The sequence below is a fragment of the Boleophthalmus pectinirostris genome, unplaced genomic scaffold, assembly GCF_026225935.1.
Source record: "Boleophthalmus pectinirostris isolate CB_2022bp ecotype Guang Dong unplaced genomic scaffold, ASM2622593v1 HiC_scaffold_20, whole genome shotgun sequence".
NCBI classification, from domain to species: Eukaryota; Metazoa; Chordata; class Actinopteri; order Gobiiformes; family Gobiidae; genus Boleophthalmus; species Boleophthalmus pectinirostris.
In genome coordinates, this window is record NW_026571153.1 from 4066136 (window position 1) to 4083707 (window position 17572).

The 17572-nt window shown below is 37.3% G+C and overlaps 1 protein-coding gene across 1 annotated transcript in view; it reads left to right on the forward strand.

Annotated features, from left to right (window-relative positions):
* Nucleotides 1-1726: 1726 nt before the first annotated feature.
* The window catches only part of LOC110173792 (mitogen-activated protein kinase kinase kinase 11), a 180597-nt gene continuing 164751 nt past the window's right edge, over nucleotides 1727-17572 (forward strand). The window contains 1 exon segment of the mRNA XM_055156533.1: nucleotides 1727-3430. Within this exon segment, the coding sequence (XP_055012508.1) occupies nucleotides 2683-3430 (748 nt within the window). The 5' untranslated portion in view covers nucleotides 1727-2682.

Genomic DNA, 17572 nt, shown 5'->3' on the forward strand with positions numbered 1-17572 from the left:
GTCTATAAAAATATAAAAATAAATTAAAATAAAATAATAATAAATAAATAAAAAAATTATATAAATACAATAAAATAAAATAAAACAAAATAAAATAAAATAAAACAAAATAAAATAAAAGCTCTATTTCTGTTTTGATCAGAGATGCACAACTCAACAATTATTCAATCATTAAGGCCTCCACAAATCTGCAGAACATTGATGGTTGATGGGGGAATGATGTAGTTCATTAGAAAGTTAAGATCCCTGCGCTCAGATGTAGTGACATAAAAATAAAAAGTACCCACTTTTAGGGATTTTCAAAATCAAGAACTGGGTCACCCGCGGTTTGTGCTGGTTTGTAATAATAAAACTGAAACGAGTGAGTAATTAAGGAAAATTTTCAAGCACTTGACCCATTCGTGACGAACATGTGAGTCAGTATAGTCACATTTTCTTTGTGTTTTGGTCGTTTTTAAGCAGATTTTATGTATTTTACCAAAACAAATGTCAATTTATGGCTCTCTTTTACTGTTGGCAAGTATAAAATTTGTCAAAAATAGGGAGACTTGGGACATTTCTTGAACAAAACTGGGACAAATCAATAGTTTTGTTTAAATCTGCTGGGACAGGGGACACAGGACTCAGAACTGAGACTGTCCCGGGTAAATAGCGAAGTCTGGTCACATTAAAATATATTTAAGTAAAGTACAGTCAGTGTTGGGGAGTAACAGATTGCATGTACTGGAGTTATGTAATCAGAGTACAAATTATGAGAAACTGTATTTAGTTACTGTTTCAGTGAGTGGTAATTGGATTACAGTTACTTTGTTGAAATAAATGGATTACACAGCAGGATTTTCTTGTCTTGTCTTTACATTTCGGGCTATGTCCCCCTTTTTCTTTCTTTTTTTCGGTAATTCCACTCATTGCCAGACACTAAATCAGGTTTAAACCCAAGTCCAAACCAGGTCTAAACCAAGAATAAACCAGGACTAAAACAGGTCTAAGCCAGGTCTAAACCAGGACTAAACTAGGACTAAAACCAGGTCTAAACTGGGACTAAACCAGGTCTAAACCAGGTCTAAACCAGGACTAAACCAGGACTAAACCAGGTCTGAACCAGGTCCAACCAGGTCTAAACTGGGACTAAACCAGGTCTAAACCAGGAATAAAACAGGATTTAACAGGACTAAATCATGCTGCATGAACTGTGTCTCCTCCTCTTCTATCAATAATATTTTTTAATTTGGTTCAGTAAAGTCTGGGCTTTTTTATTTTCTTTTTCTTTCTTTCTTTTTTTTTTTTTTCTTATGTGAAGATTTCCTCGTCTTTGCTTCTCTACAGCAAACCAAGTAATCCAAAGTATTCAGATTACATTACTCACTTTAAGTAATTTAATGGATTCCGTGACAAACTACATTTTGGGATATGTAATCTGTAATCTGTAGGGGATTACATTTCAAAAATAACCGAGTACAGATACCTAAAAAAAACTTTCCAGCACTGCATTAAATTGATAGAAAATTATTGTAATTTTAGACTGTTCTTCATTAAAACCTTTTTTTTTTTTTCGCGTTATTGAGGAGAAAAATAAAATCGACATGTTTTATTTTGAAATTTCGCACCGGAAACGCCCGTCCTTCGTGCCATGCGCTTTCCCGTGGCCTTGTCATCTGACTCTTTTCCTGTTGAGAAACTAAAAAAAAAAAAAAAAAAAAAAAAAAAAAAAGTTTCGAAACCCCACCCTCCACGCGCACAGACGTACAAGTGGTTCGAGATCGTGACGCCGCTGACCGAGGAAGAGGAATTATCGCTGGGGATGGAGTTATTGCGCTTTTTGGACTAATTTTACCCGCGCCCGACCGCACCGACTCTACGGGGAAGTATGCAAACGCGCGCCCGTCATTTTGGAAGCGTAACTCGGTCAGGTTTGGATTGCTCTTCCTGTTAAAACGCAACTCTTCCTAAAGTTTTGGCTGAGATAAATCCCGGTTTATTCTTCTGAACTTTTTCACGATGAAGACTTTGGCGCAGAGACGGTGCAGCGTTTTGGAATAATCGAGTTGGGATTTTTATTTTGATTTTTTTTACGCAAACGTCCGCGCAAAATGTGGAGCGTAGCGGTCATTTCTGAGAGTCCATCGTAAAACAACACAGGTCGGCTGGACTGAATGCTCCTTTCCTGCCATTCTTCTCGGCTTGTCCGCGCTTCCTGCTTGTGATGGCCACTGCACTTAACGGCTAAAAATACACGTACGAACCGAACGGACTGCGAGGGATAGTTTACGCGCGGTGCAATCGTTCCAAAAGCACGATTTATTTCGAAGTCCGTACGTGCAGCGCGCAGCAGGTGGAATTTGGGATGGGGGTGAAGATGCGTTATGCAATGTGAGCTGATTTGGAGACTCCCAGAAAGAAAATTTGAGAAATGTTTGTCGCTAAAGAGTCGTGTTTGGAATTTTTAGAGATTTCGAGAAGAATTATAAAGTGTTAATCGAAGCTTTTTTTTTTTTTTTTTTGGGAATGAATGAAAAACTCTTTTGATTCCGCAGAAGACATCTCGGTTGGTTCGGCTCCTGCAGATCTGTCCCTGATGAACCAACCAGACAGACAGGAAAGGGAGAGTGGCGCAATAAAGTACGCCTCTGTACTTTATTTTGAAACCGTCGGGGAGGTCATCCAATCCAAACATCCGGTTCCATGGAGCCCCTGAAGAACATATTCAGCCGCGGCCCGCTGTCCAACTGGAAGAACTTGGAGCAGTCGGCGAAAGGCAACTTCACCAACCCAGTGTGGACCGCCCTGTTCGACTACGAAGCGTCCTGCAAGGATGAGCTCACCCTGCGGAAAGGCGACCTCGTGGAAGTCCTGTCCTTGGATTCCGAGATTTCGGGCGACGAAGGTTGGTGGGCCGGGAAGGTCAACAACAAGGTGGGGATCTTTCCTTCCAACTACGGGTCCTTCAAGCCCAGCGGATACGGCAAGCTTCCCGGGAGAGCTGTGGTCGGCGAACTCGGGCCCGGAGAGTTCGAACCGCTCGTGGTGGATTTTCGAGAGTTAAGTCTGGAGGAAGTTATCGGAGTAGGAGGGTTCGGGAAGGTCTACCGAGGTACATGGCGAGGCGAGCTGGTGGCGGTGAAAGCTGCCAGGCAGGATCCCGACGAGGATATAAGCGTGACCGCGCAAAACGTCCGGCAGGAGGCCAGGTTGTTCGCGATGCTGACGCACCCCAACATCATCGCGCTGAAGGGGGTGTGCCTGCAGGAGCCCAACCTGTGCCTGGTGATGGAGTACGCCTCAGGGGGGGCGCTGAGCCGGGCGCTGGCGGGGAGAAGGATACCCCCCCACGTCCTGGTCAACTGGGCGGTGCAGATCGCCCGAGGGATGCTCTACCTCCACAGCGAGGCCATCGTGCCCGTCATCCACCGAGATCTCAAGTCCAACAACAGTAAGTGGAAAAAACAAACAAAAAAAACGAGCGGAATTGGAATTTTTTTTTTTGGTGGTTCGCAGCTTGTTCGTCTCCATGGAGATTTCCTGGAATGTCCCACAGCACGGCATTAAAGTTGCACATTTTCCGTTTATTCGATTACTCTTTTCAATCCAACCGAACTTTATTTTTGTCGCACTTTTTACCAACACAGTATCAGAAAATTGAAAAAAAAAAAGCATAAAAATAATAATTGTAAATAAACTAATTAAAAAATAAAATAAATACATAAAAAAAAAATACAATAAATAAACAAACATTTAAAAAAATAATAATAATAAAATAAAATCAATTAAAGACGGTCAAGAGTTTTCGTCGCAAAAACATAAATAAAAACAAAGAAGCCTTGAGAAAACTGGATCGCCTCTCCGTAGATCTTACCTGTATTTTCACATGGTGGTCTCCGTGACAGCAGATCACTACAATGCCGTACTGTGGAACATTCCGGGAAAAGCAATAATACACCCGTACATGGAGACAGAAAAGTTCCATGATGCATCTTTAACAATAACAGCATTAGTGACTCTGGACGTCATAACTGGACATTATTTTTTGTATTTATTGTTGTTTATTTTATTGTTTATTTAGCGTCTGTAGTGTTTCGCGTCAGGTACTTTTCCTGATGTCACTTAAAAATTTTTGTTTCTGTTCACGATCTTATTCACAAACTAAAATACACTGACCTTTTTACACCAGTTCGGAATATTTTACCACTCGCGATCAGATTAAAATCACAGTTTCCAGAAATATAATAACAATAATGATTCCAGGTACAACATAAACGTGTCTGGGCTTGTCATGATAACAAACGATAACAAACACTGAAGCACAATACAATAATACAGAGAAAATAAAACGATAAACGATACTTAACGAAACTTAGACAAACTTTATTGATGCACAAAGGTAAATTATTTGGACACAGCAGCTCAAAAACATCACAATAAAATATAAAAACAAAGAGTAAAAAACATAAATGATCATAATACATTTTAAAATACGTAGCAAAAAAAGAGCAAGACACGTGTCAAATAAGACGTAATTTTATGAAATGTTTATATAGAAGTCAAAATAAAATAGAAAAATAAGTAACAAAATAGAAAATTTCAGCCATAAACAAGAGGTCGTAGGAAGACAAGCTTATCTGTTACATAAAGGTGAGTTGTTGTAGGGAGTATTATCTGTTACATAAGGGCGAGTTGTTGTACAGTTGTAGGGAGTATTATCTGTTACATAAGGGCGAGTTGTTGTACAGTTGTAGGGAGTATTATCTGTTACATAAGGGCGAGTTGTTGTACAGTTGTAGGGAGTATTGTCTGTTACGTATTCACCTTTAACTCACCCTTATGTAACAGATAATACTCCCTACAACTGTACAACTCATTCTTATGTATCAGATAATACTCCCTACAACTGTACAACTCACCCTTATGTAACAGGAAAATACTCCCTACAACTGTACAACAACTCACCCTTATGTAACAGATAATACTCCCTACAACTGTACAACACTCATCCTTATGTAACAGATAATACTCCCTACAACTGTACAGCAACAGATAATACTCCCTACAACTGTACAACAACTTACCCTTATGTAACAGATAATACTCCCTACAACTGTACAACAACTCAGCCTTATGTAACAGATAATACTCCCTACAACTGTAAATTAACTCACCCTCATGTAACAAATATCCCTATGTACATTTATAGAATTATTATCATTTATTATTACTTATATTTTTCATAATTTACATTTTTTACTGTTTGTTTTTATATTTTATTGTGATGTGTAAGCTCCTGTGTCCAAATAGTTTTCCTTGTGGATCAATAAAGTCGAAGAGAGAAGACGAAGTGCCAAAACATTGTTGATGACCTAATTAAATTCTTTGATTCTTCTCTGGATCATCACAATATATCGAATTACAAGTTTTTTTTTCCTTAAATGCTTCGTTTTATAGCAGCAACAGCTTATAAACATCGGGAACTACATATCCCACGATTCATTTCAGCGCAAACAACATGAAGAAATATGTTTTTGACTTGAATTCTTGGGATTTTTATGAAAATTAATTCGCACCAAAATCTTGTCGAGGTATTTTATTATTGTGATAATGTCGTACCGAGAGATTTGGACATTGTTACATCCCTAAACTCGCCCATTTCAGGAAACCGACGTGCGAATTCTCGTTTTTTTACGGTATAATTAAACGTATCATCACATTTTAAGCTCTAAAATTCTGTATCCTGTTCCCGCTTTCATATACTCACCATAAATTGAAGTAGTAATTATCTCGACAGGCCCGCACACGCCCGCACGCCTTATTCACGGCCTCAGACTTTCGTTGGTTTTGTTGTTGTGTCGTTGGGCAAGGCACTTAACCCGGCTTTTACGGGTTTTGTCAGCGTGACTCAAGAGCGTCAGAAGAGCTGTAAGTCTGCTGTAGTCGGATCAGCTCCAACCGCAGAAGGAGCGCGAGAGTGAGAGTCGCACGCCGCGTTTAAAGGTGTACTGTGTCGCTTTTTCCGCTTGTTTCTATGGAGATGTCTTTGCCGTGCCCGGAATGTCCCACAGCGTGACTTTAAAAGCCTCTACTTTACACTTATTCAGTTTTGTAGCTCAAAAACACCTACAAAAACAACATTCTGGCTGCGAGCGGCGTCGCCTCTCCGCAGATCTGACCTGTAACTTGGCCTCGTTTGGTCTCCGTGAAGATAAAAAGGGTTTAAAGTCATACTGCGAAACATTCCAGACCAAAAAAAAGCAATGACATCTCCATGAAGGAAGGCACTTTGAAGCAGAAATTTTTGACCAATGTAGTTTTCGAAGTTCATGATGATTTTCGCGTCGTAGTTTAAGTTGTTTTTAGACTCTGGGAACAACCGAAATATCATAATATCGTGGTATCGTATCGTCAAAGTTCTCGCAATAATATCGTGGAGCATCACAATATATCGAATCAAGAGTTTCTTCGCTTAAATGAATGAATTTGGTGCAGCAACGGCTAAAAACAAAGAGAGAACTACATAGACCATGATCCTTTGCTTCGTTCTAGTGCAGAAATAACAGTTCTAAGCACTTTTAAGTTGTATTTGTTTGGGTTTAGGCATTTTACGAAGGCGTTCTCTACAAAATATCGTAAAAAATATCGTACAGAGAGATTTGAATATCGTTACATCCCATTGGAAATGTTAATATACAGTATTTTGGGGCTCAGTATTTACCGTATGTTCAGTTTCTTTGCAATAATGGGAAGATTTTTGGGCATTTTTATGTAATATGGTCAGATTTGAGCTGTAGATAGTAGAATAAATAACTTTTTTGGTGATTAGTATTGGTTCATTCTGTCTTTTAATGATGATGACTATTTAAAAATAAGATAACTGAGGTTTTCCTTCTTTGGGTCAGTGACATAAAGTATTTTCAGTGTTATTTTATATTGCAATATTTTTATTTTATTTTTTTCATTTTTTGAATGCAGACTTCCAGGGTAAAAGCTAAAATTTGAGTTGTATTAAAAAAAAAAATTTAATGCCCACACACTCTTCCATTCACTCAGTCACCCACACACATCCTAAATGAGCAAAGTGCACCATTAACTTTGCTCTTCATTTACAGTAATAAAAAAATTATAATAATAATAATAAAAAAAAAATATAATAATAATAAAATGAAATTTAAAAAAATAAATAAAATAAAACAATAAATAAATAAAATAAAACTATAAAAAAAAAAAAATAAAAAAAAATAAGAATGAAACCGTAACTAACTAACGTCATTATTATTAGTGTTGTTCTGATACCATTTTTTGAGGGTCCGATCCGATACTGATACCGATACTTGGCCTTAGTGTACTCGCCGATACCGATACTAGTCAATGCATCTCATATTTATGATATTTACTGCAATATTTTGAAGAGGCTGATATGAATGTAGATATTTTTTTGTTTTTTAAAATACAGGGATGTAACAATAACCGAAATATCGTGATATCGTATCGTCAAAGTTCTCACAATAATATCGTGGGCTGTCACAATATATCGAATTACAAGTCTATCTTAAATTAAAAGTTATGGAGCAGAAATAGCTAAAAAAAAAAAAAAAAAAAAGAAAAAAGACAGAGGGAACTACATAGACCATGATCCTTTGCTCCATTTCAACAGTTCTAAGCACTTTTAAGTCTTGTCATGGCGTTTTTTAGAGGAAAAAGTTTTGTCTGCCTTCACAAAATATCGCAATAAATATCGTACTGTGAGATTTGGATATCGTTAAACCCCTTTTAAAATACCTTGACAAGATTTTGATGTGAATTATTTCCATCAAAATCCCAAGAATTCAAGTTAAAACAATATTTCTTCATGTTTTCTGCGCTGAAATGAATCATGGGAAATGTAGTTCCTGATGTTTATAAGCTGTTGCTTCTATAAAACAATGCATTTAAGCACAGAAACTTATAATTCGATATATTGTGACATCTCATGATATTATTGTGAGACTTTTGACGATACGATATCACAATTTTTTTATTATTATCACCACTCTCGTCTTATATCGCAGTATTTCTCTGTAGCGATGCATCGTTCTGTGAAGTTTATCGTGACAGACCTCGCTGTTCTGCTCTTATCTCCAAGAAAGTGACTTGTCTGATAAAACATTTGTCACAGTGAGGACTGAGGCCTCTGATCCGGTCTTAAACCAGGACTTGTACGAGTTTCCTTCTCAATAAATCTGTGTCTTTTTTTTTTTTTTTAGAGCTTCGTCCAAACCGGTGCGGAAAGAAATACTCAATTTTGTTACGTAGGAATGTAACAATAACCGAAAAATCATGATATCGTATCGTCAGAGTTCTCACAATAATATCGTGGACCATCAGAATATATCGAATTACATGTCCCTTTGTTTAAATTAAGAGTTATTAAGAGGGAACTACATAGACCATGATCCTTTGCTCCATTTCAGTGCAGACGACAAGAAGAAATAACAGTTCTAACACTTCTAAGTCTTTGGATTAAGTCTTGTCGAGGCATTTTAAGAGGAAAAAAGTCGCATTTTAACAGTTTTAGCTGCTTGGCCTCCACAAAATATCGCAATAAATATCGTACCGTGAGATGTACATCGTGAAAATACCGAGATTTGTATATTGTTACATCCCTAATCGTGAGCCTCCCCAACATATCGTCAGCTTTCCCACGATATCGCGATAAATATGGTATCGTGAGACTTGGATATCGTTACACCCCTATTGTTAAGTAAAAGTACAGGTACTGGAGCAAAATAAAGACTCAAGTAAAAGTAAAAGTATGACATGAATCTATCTGAGTAAAAGTACAAGTTTAAAATTGTCTTAGTAGTAAAATAATGAGTAAAAAGTTAAAGTATTTCGCACAAATTTTGAGTTCTAAGGCTTTAAATTTTGTGATTTTGTGCAACAGAAAGAGTGGAACTCATTTTTTTAGCTGTTTTTATTTTTATACTTTTGTTTGCTCAAATTATGAACCTCCAAAATCGTCTCAAACAATAATAAAAAATACTTTTACTTTTCAGTCCTGTTCAAAAATGTAGCGGAGCAGAAAGTACAGATACTAGAGCAAAATAAAGACTCAAGTAAAAGTAAAAGTATCTAATCTATCTAAGTAAAAGTACCTGTTTAAAATTATGCTTAGAGAGTAAAAAGTAAAAGTATTTTGTGCAGATTTTGAGTTCTAAAGCTTCAAATATGGTGAGTTTGTGCAACAGAAACAATGAAAGTTTGTTAGTTTTTTTAGCTTTTTTATTTGTGTTTTTGTTTGCTCAAATTATGAACCTCAAAATCATCTCAAACAATTATAAAAAATACTTTTACTTTTCAGTCCTGTTCCAAAAAGGAAGTGGAGTAGGAAGGACAGACGCCTCCTCTCAAATGTAGGGAAGTAAAAGTAAAAAATTATCCATATTTAGCGTGAAATGAAGTACAGATACCTCAAATTTATACTGAAGTACAGCACTTTACTACTTTTACTTTGTTACGTTCCATCGTTGGTCCAAACCTACACGTCCATGATAAGTTTTTGCCAAATCCTCCACCTCAATCGTACTTTTTTAAAACCGTAAACAATACAAGAGGACAGTTTTGTGTATCCTGGCAGCGACCGTGTCCTGGATTTACGCTTCTATTGTTTATTACCTAAACAACAGTGGGGTATTTTTCCTCAACAGAATACTTTCACTTTCCGGATTCGATGATTTGCGGTTCTCTGACGCAATAAATAATTTGTGGAATTGTGTTAAGTGAGTGAGGCTTCCAAGTAAAATATGTTTTATAATGAGCTTCCTTGTTTTAGTCTCTGCGTAGAACTGCAAGGCGAGTATTAGTACACTCAAGTATTAGTACATTCAAGTATTAGTACACTCGAGTATTAGTACACTCGAGTATTAGTACACTCAAGTATTAGTACATTATTAGTACATCGAGTATTAGTACACTCGAGTATTAGTACACTCGAGTATTAGTACACTCGAGTATTAGTACATTCAAGTATTAGTACAGTATTAGTACACTCAAGTATTAGTACATTCAAGTATTAGTACATTCAAGTATTAGTACACTCGAGTATTAGTACACTCGAGTATTAGTACATTCAAGTATTAGTACACTCGAGTATTAGTACACTCGAGTATTAGTACACTCGAGTATTAGTACACTCGAGTATTAGTACACTCAAGTATTAGTACATTCAAGTATTAGTACACTCGAGTATTAGTACACTCAAGTATTAGTACACTCGAGTATTAGTACACTCGAGTATTAGTACACTCGAGTATTAGTACATTCAAGTATTAGTACATTCAAGTCTTAGTACACTCGAGTCTTAGTACACTCAAGTCTTAGTACACTCAAGTATTAGTACATTCAAGTATTAGTACATTCAAGTATTAGTACACTCAAGTATTAGTACACTCAAGTATTAGTACACTCAAGTATTAGTACACTCGAGTATTAGTACACTCGAGTATTAGTACACTCGAGTATTAGTACACTCGAGTATTAGTACTCTCGAGTATTAGTACACTCGAGTCTTAGTACACTCGAGTCTTAGTACACTCGAGTATTAGTACACTCGAGTATTAGTACACTCGAGTATTAGTACACTCGAGTATTAGTACACTCGAGTATTAGTACACTCGAGTATTAGTACACTCGAAGTATTAGTACACTCGAGTATTAGTACACTCGAGTATTAGTACACTCGAGTATTAGTACACTCGAGTATTAGTACACTCAAGTATTAGTACACTCGAGTATTAGTACACAGTATTAGTACACTCGAGTCTTAGTACACTCGAGTCTTAGTACACTCGAGTCTTAGTACACTCGAGTATTAGTACACTCGAGTATTAGTACACTCGAGTATTAGTACACTCGAGTATTAGTACACTCAAGTCTTGGTACTTGGTTATAGCCAGTGGTGGAACGAGTACTAAAAATTGTACTTACAAGTTTTTTTATTACACGAAACTGACTCTAATGATCTTTAAGCCACGTTGAAATGTTTTTATCTCCTCAAAAACAGTCCGTGTACATTTCGTTCTTTTGAATTTCAATTAAGAATGAAAAACAATAAAATGGGAAAACAGTTTATTTCATTTTCCCATTTTAGAGTCACACACACAAAAAAAAAACAGATTTCGATCTCTCGGCCTCGGTGCCTATTTTAATTTTGATATTTCATTCTCTCTGGTTTATTTGCCCCGAAAGTTCTGCTGCTAGAAGGACTCACCTGAAAAAACGTCGCAGTTTTGTGGACAAACATGTCTCTTCTTTTATAGCGACGCGTTTACTTTCGCATCTTAGAAAGTAATCGTTGAACTCCATGATGAGAAACAGCATAATATTAATTGTATTTCTTTATAAAAAGCGGTGAATATCATTGTTTTGACGAGCTGGTAAGACTGATAAGAGTTTATGTTATGACTAAGCAATGAAAGAGTGAAGTTGCCTTACAAAACAAAACAAAACACCTCTAATATAAAAGCAATGCAGCTTTAGTCTAGACAGGCTGATGCTACCCAGTTCCTCCGCTCAATTTCATTTCTCTCCAGTGACAGAATCAGGAATCAGAATACACTAGACGGTTTGGAAGAACCCTGGAAGTTGTAGACCGCGTGAAGTCATGACGTCAAACCCGTCGTGCCTGTCTGTTTACTGTTGTGCTGCTTCTTCAGTTCTGTTCTGAACTGAAGAAGAAGCTTGTATGAGCTCCAAAACGTCTTCAATCAAACTAACTTTTGTCCAATCGACAAACTGAGTTTTCTCCTCGCCATGAATCCTAACGCTGTGAGGTCAGACGGTTTCCACAAAATGAAACCATCTGATGAATCAGGCTAGATTTAGTCCATGCATGAGGGAAAATTATAAAATATGTTTATTTTCCAGATGAGCTTAAATGGGCCGGTCAGAGTATGTGGCCCGGGAGCTGCACAATGCCCAGGTTTGCGATAAACTCTTTGTTCAGTTGACCCTGAATTGACTCGCGGCGCAGAAGCAACAGAACTCTCGGGGCAAATAAACCAGAGAGAATAAAATATCAAAATTAAAATCGCCTCCGAGACTGTCTTTTTTGATATAAACTTTAAATTAAATATTGGAAATAGAGGTCGAAATCTGTTTTTTTTTTTTTTTTTTTTTGTTTGACACTGTTTTCCCATTTTACTGTTTTTCGTTCTTGATTGAAATTCAAAAGAACGAATGGTACACGGACCAAAAACACACCTGAAGTTGTGTTGTTTCATTCACACGTGCTCTGTTCCACCTTACGATGTCATGAAGTGGTCGTTTCCAAAATAAGATCGACCTTTTTTTTTTTTTTTTTACCTTTTTGTCAGTAGAGATCGGCAATTCCAGGGCTGAAATCCTCCAAATGATTCTGGTGAAGATGTTTAAAAACCGAGTAAAGCTCCTCCTGTATTACGACGTGACATCACAAGGTGGAACGGGGTTTGTGTGTTAAACGTGAATGAGAGAAAACCGTTTGTGATGAGGAAACGACGACAGCACCGGTGAGAAAATAGCACGTCTAAGAGTTCACTCAACAACGACACGGCTGCCAAATGTTTACTAGTTTGCAGTTTTATGATATTTTTTTATTGGCCAATTTGTGGAAAAACAATCTTTATATTCTCTAAGCCAATCAGAACAAGAGCTGCGGTGATTATGTGTTTTAAAGGTGTGACAGTTGTGGATCGGGACAGTCAGAACTTGTCCTGTACTTGAACTATATTCTCGTCACACCCTGAAGTATCCAGTTATTACAGATTATTATAAATGTCCTTTTCTGTCTGAACACATATTGGGAATCTGCAGACTTTCCCGGGGACTCGCTGCGATCCGCGGACTGCCTCTGTGCTCGGGCCAGATCTGGGACAAAGGAGCGAGAGGGAAAGAGGGGAATTATTAACCCGGCCGGTCATTAGTGTGGGAAATCGGCCCTCAGCGCATTCAGCGTTTTATTACACGAGCTGAAAAAGCAGACGCGGGTTGGAGAACGTGAGCGCGGGTGTTCCTCGAGATCTCGCGAGAACGTTCAGCCACGAGATCGCGTACACGGGAGGGAAAGGTGGAAATCTCGGGAGTTTTTTTTTTTCCCCAGTCAGTCAGTCAATAAATCTGTGTCTTTTTTTTTAGAGCCAAGATCCAAACCAGTCCTCTCAAGTTTGTTACTAAAGTAAAAGTACAAACTGGAGCAAAATACTCAAGTAAAAGTAAAAGTAAAACATGAATCTATAATAAAATTGTGCTTCGTGAGTAAAAAGTTCTTAAAGCTTTATTTATTTAATCAAATTTTGAAGTTTAAATGCCGTTGAATTTCTCACTTTGAATTTTTTAACTCTGAAAAAACATGTAGGAATTATTTTTATTATGAATTTTTGTTGCTGAAATATAAAAATTCAATATTAAAAAAAAAAATAAATTCACCTTTTAAAATATTCAGCAAAAATATTTTCAAGCCCTGAACTACAACAATCAAAATTCAGAGCGTAAAATTTGCAATGAAAAAAATTCACTGGTGCAAAAAAAAATAAATAATAATAAAATAAAAAAAATATAAAAATAAATAAAAAAAAATTATTAAAACACACTTTTTTCAGTGTTAAAAAAATTCAAAGTGAGAAATTCAGTGGCGTTTAAAATTCAAAATCTGATGGGGCAAATTATCTTCCACACAAACGTCGTGATTTTGATGCAGATACCACTTTTTGAAAACCGATACGTGTACGACTATAATAATTTCTGTATTTGCCGATACTGAGTACTAATACTGATACTTTAACCCCCACCCCCATGAACATACAATGACAATAATTGGAAATGCAGATTTGATTTTTACTCTCTGATCATTTCAAAATTTGTTGCATAGTTAGTAGGGATGTGCAAAAATATCGAAATATCTATATATCGTATGATTTAATGTGAAGATAGAGTATCGCTATATCGGCAAGAGGATTTTTTGGTATATTTTACTAAATTATTTTGTTACTGCTACAGTTTTGTTGCTTGTTTATGCGACACATTTGACATTTTCACAGTTTTGATGATTAAAATGTTTGTGTTTCATTTGAACTTTGCACAAAATCCGATTTAACAAAGACTTTTAGTATCACAGCCACGATTTAACCTTCAGTTTTTATTGAACTGTATCGAGTCGATTTTAAATATATCATATCGAATCATCTCTGAGTTCTTCTCTCGAACTCAGTTCCACCTTGTGATGTCATGAGGTGATACAGGGAAACTCTAAATACCTTTTAAACCGTCCCTGATTTTTTATTTTTCATGTATTTGAGCAAAATGTGTCTTAGTACAAGTTTTGAGCAGCTCTTGAGGTCAAAATGAGTTCGCTGGGTCCTGTCTGCATCTAACTGTAAAGCGCTTTAGTGTCTGATAATCAGGAAGAGTGTGGTTATCATGCTAGTTGTCACTAACTTGAGTATCTCCTTGGAAATGTGTGTGTTAAATGTGCGAGAATGAAACAAAACACAGCTCCAGGTCTGTTTGTGACAAGGAAACGTTACAACATAGATCAGAAAATAGAGTAATATGAGCGTTTTTATTAGGGGTGTGCAAAAATATTGAAATATCGATATATCGTATTGTTTAATTTGATGATACAGTATCAATATTGTGGGCTGCTGTATCGATATATCAGCGAGACTACTAATTTTTGGTATATTTTACTAAATTATTTTGGGTAAAAGCTACAAAAGTTTTGATGAGTAAAATGTGTGTTTTTCATATTAACTTTGCATAAACTCAGTGGACTTAGTTGACTTTTAATATTACAGCCATGATTTAGCCGCCTTTTTTTTTTTTTCACTGAACTGTATCGAATTGATGTGGAATAAATCGTATCGAATTGTATTGACTCAAAAGCTCACTGTATCGAAAAGCATACCATATCGTGGCCTAAGTATCGAGAAATGCATCGTATCGGCAATTTCTGAATGATACCCGGCCCTAGTTTTTATAAAGACCTAGTTCTGTTTTTCACGTTTGTAACACTGTACAAAACAGGAACAGCGCCTTTTCAACACTTTGACTCTTAATTATTACACTTTATTTGGTTGTGAATAGGGGTGGGCGATATATCGATATTTTAATCACAAAATGAGTCTGATGAAGTTTATAATCTTAAAAACCACATAGAACTCCAGAATTTTACCTATGACTTTACAATCCGGACACAATTTGAGCGCAAAACGGGTCCGATGATGGTTTGAGCTTTAAAACGTCACAGAATTTTACCAATGACGTCACAATCCAGACAAAATGCAAACGAGATTAACGAGACAAAAACACGAGCAAATAAAGCAAAATACAATTTCAGGGATGTTTTTGATGAAGGTTTGATATATCGAGATAGTTTTTAAACTCAATATGAATTCTGACATATCGTATATATCGATATAATGCTTATATTCAGTTCTGATTTCGCCGCTTCGCTTGTTTGTCTTCTCTCTCGTCGCCTCCGCCTCCCTGATTTTGTTCGCTCGTGTCTCCTTCACTCGTCGCCCTGAACGCCGAAAGTTGGTGCCAGTGAAAAGCTTCAAGCACCACGAACCTTTTCCACCATTTACAGACAAAACCACCAGCAGCACATCCTCATGTTCCACCGAGTCGCGTCCTTTAGCCCGAAAGAAGCTAAACGAGCTTGAGCTGCAGGAGAAGTGCTGTTTATGCAAATGAGCCATGCGCTTAAGTTTCGTTTCTGTAAAATGTAAACACACGTGCGCAAAACTGCATTAAACACATTATTATCTCAAACGGGCTGATGTGGCTCTAGAGTCGTTATGTTTTATATATTGTAAAGTTTATTTATGCAGAATATTTTAATGAATAATCTGCTGCAGTGTCACTTGTACAACAGTGTTTGGAAACGTTGGGTTTGATCTGCAGTGGATTGTGGGATTAAACCTCAGAGCTCCTCACTGCTGGATAATAACATGGATCTATTGAAATAAGGAACATCCTGAGCTTCTTCTGCTAAATGAGCTCATGGTTCTGGTTCTGGTCTGGATAACAGAGTTAATGCAAAGATGAGCTTGTTTTGAGTTGTTTTATTTATGAATGAAAAGAAGGAAATATGTTTTATTTCTTTTATTTTACAGTTAAATTATTATTTATGTAATTAGTTTTTTTGTAATCTTAAATGTTCCTATATGAACTGTCGACCTCTTACACTTCAATAAAAAAAAAAAAAGACCTTGTGGAATTTGGCAGATTTGTTTTTGCAGTTTTCAGTTTTAGGGGGTTATTTTTTCTTGAACATATATCGAGATATATATCGTATATCGAGATATAGCAAAATATATCGATATATTTTTTGATCCATATCGCCCAGCCCTAGTTGTGAATGATAAAAATATGAGGCGTGGTCTTAGTTTCTCGGTGTAACTCTGCAGAGAGACTGAACAGCGCAACTCCGGCTCCAAACCTTTTCACATTGGGAGGAACCTCGGGTTTGTAGTGGCCCATATTCTCCGAAGCCTCCATTGTGAGCGAGAAAACTACCAAAGCACCGTTCTATTTCGGGTCCGCACCACAACACACGGAGGCCGGGCGCGCGCAGAGCATGTCCTGCATCAGAACTATGCTAATAACAGAGTAGCGTTTAGGTTTCCAGCGCAGAGGAAAGGAGCATTGTGTTAGCGTACGAGGCATTCTACGGCGGGGTAATGACAGGACTGCAGTGGACGTGTCTGCAAAGGGCCCGGTGACGCTAAACCTACCACCGACACACAAGCAAAGTCCAAAGGATCACTGGAGGATCACTGGAGAGAGTTCGCGGCAGTTTACAGACACTTTTCAGACGTGAATGTACTCGAATACCTTTCCTGAAATGACGTTTAAAGGTTGTATAGAGGATTTTTTTAAGGGAAGAGAAATACAGCGACAGTCCTTGTGCGCGTTCAGAATTACTGTTGAAGTTTCCTGTCTAGAAGTAATTCAGCGACCGACGCGTCAGTTTTTAGACCCTTCGTCTGCTTCGGTCGCGCCATCGCTGGACGAGATCTCCAAGAATCACCTCAGTTTGGCTTTGCTACTTTTCCACTTCTCTTCTTCTTTCAGCGACCTCAAAAACCGACTTTCTTTTGCGGCGAACCGGTCGTGGATTCTCGTCCGCCGTCACGACAAACTTTGTGCGAAATGCGAGGAAGCGACAGTTCGAAAAAGCCCCTAAGAACCGCTGCGTAAACCACGTAATCCCTTGGAGTTTGATTGACAACCTAACAGCCAATAGAAAATGAGGGAGCCTCGTTTTCTATTGGCTGATGTTTATCTGGCTTCACTACGTCTACAGTTGATAGATTTTCGTTCTTTTTTTTTTGGTCCTCATAATTACAAAGCTGCTGCGTCTCTGTAATGGTATTTTAATCTTTCACTGACAGTTTGAAACAAAAAAAAATCCTCCATACAACCTTTAAGGGTCAAATGTTAAGGCTGGGTATCGTTAAGAAGCTGCCGGTACGATACATACCTCGATACAGTGAGTTTTCGATTCGATACGATATATTTCAAATCATTCAGTAAAAAATAAAGGTTAAATCATGGCTGTGATACT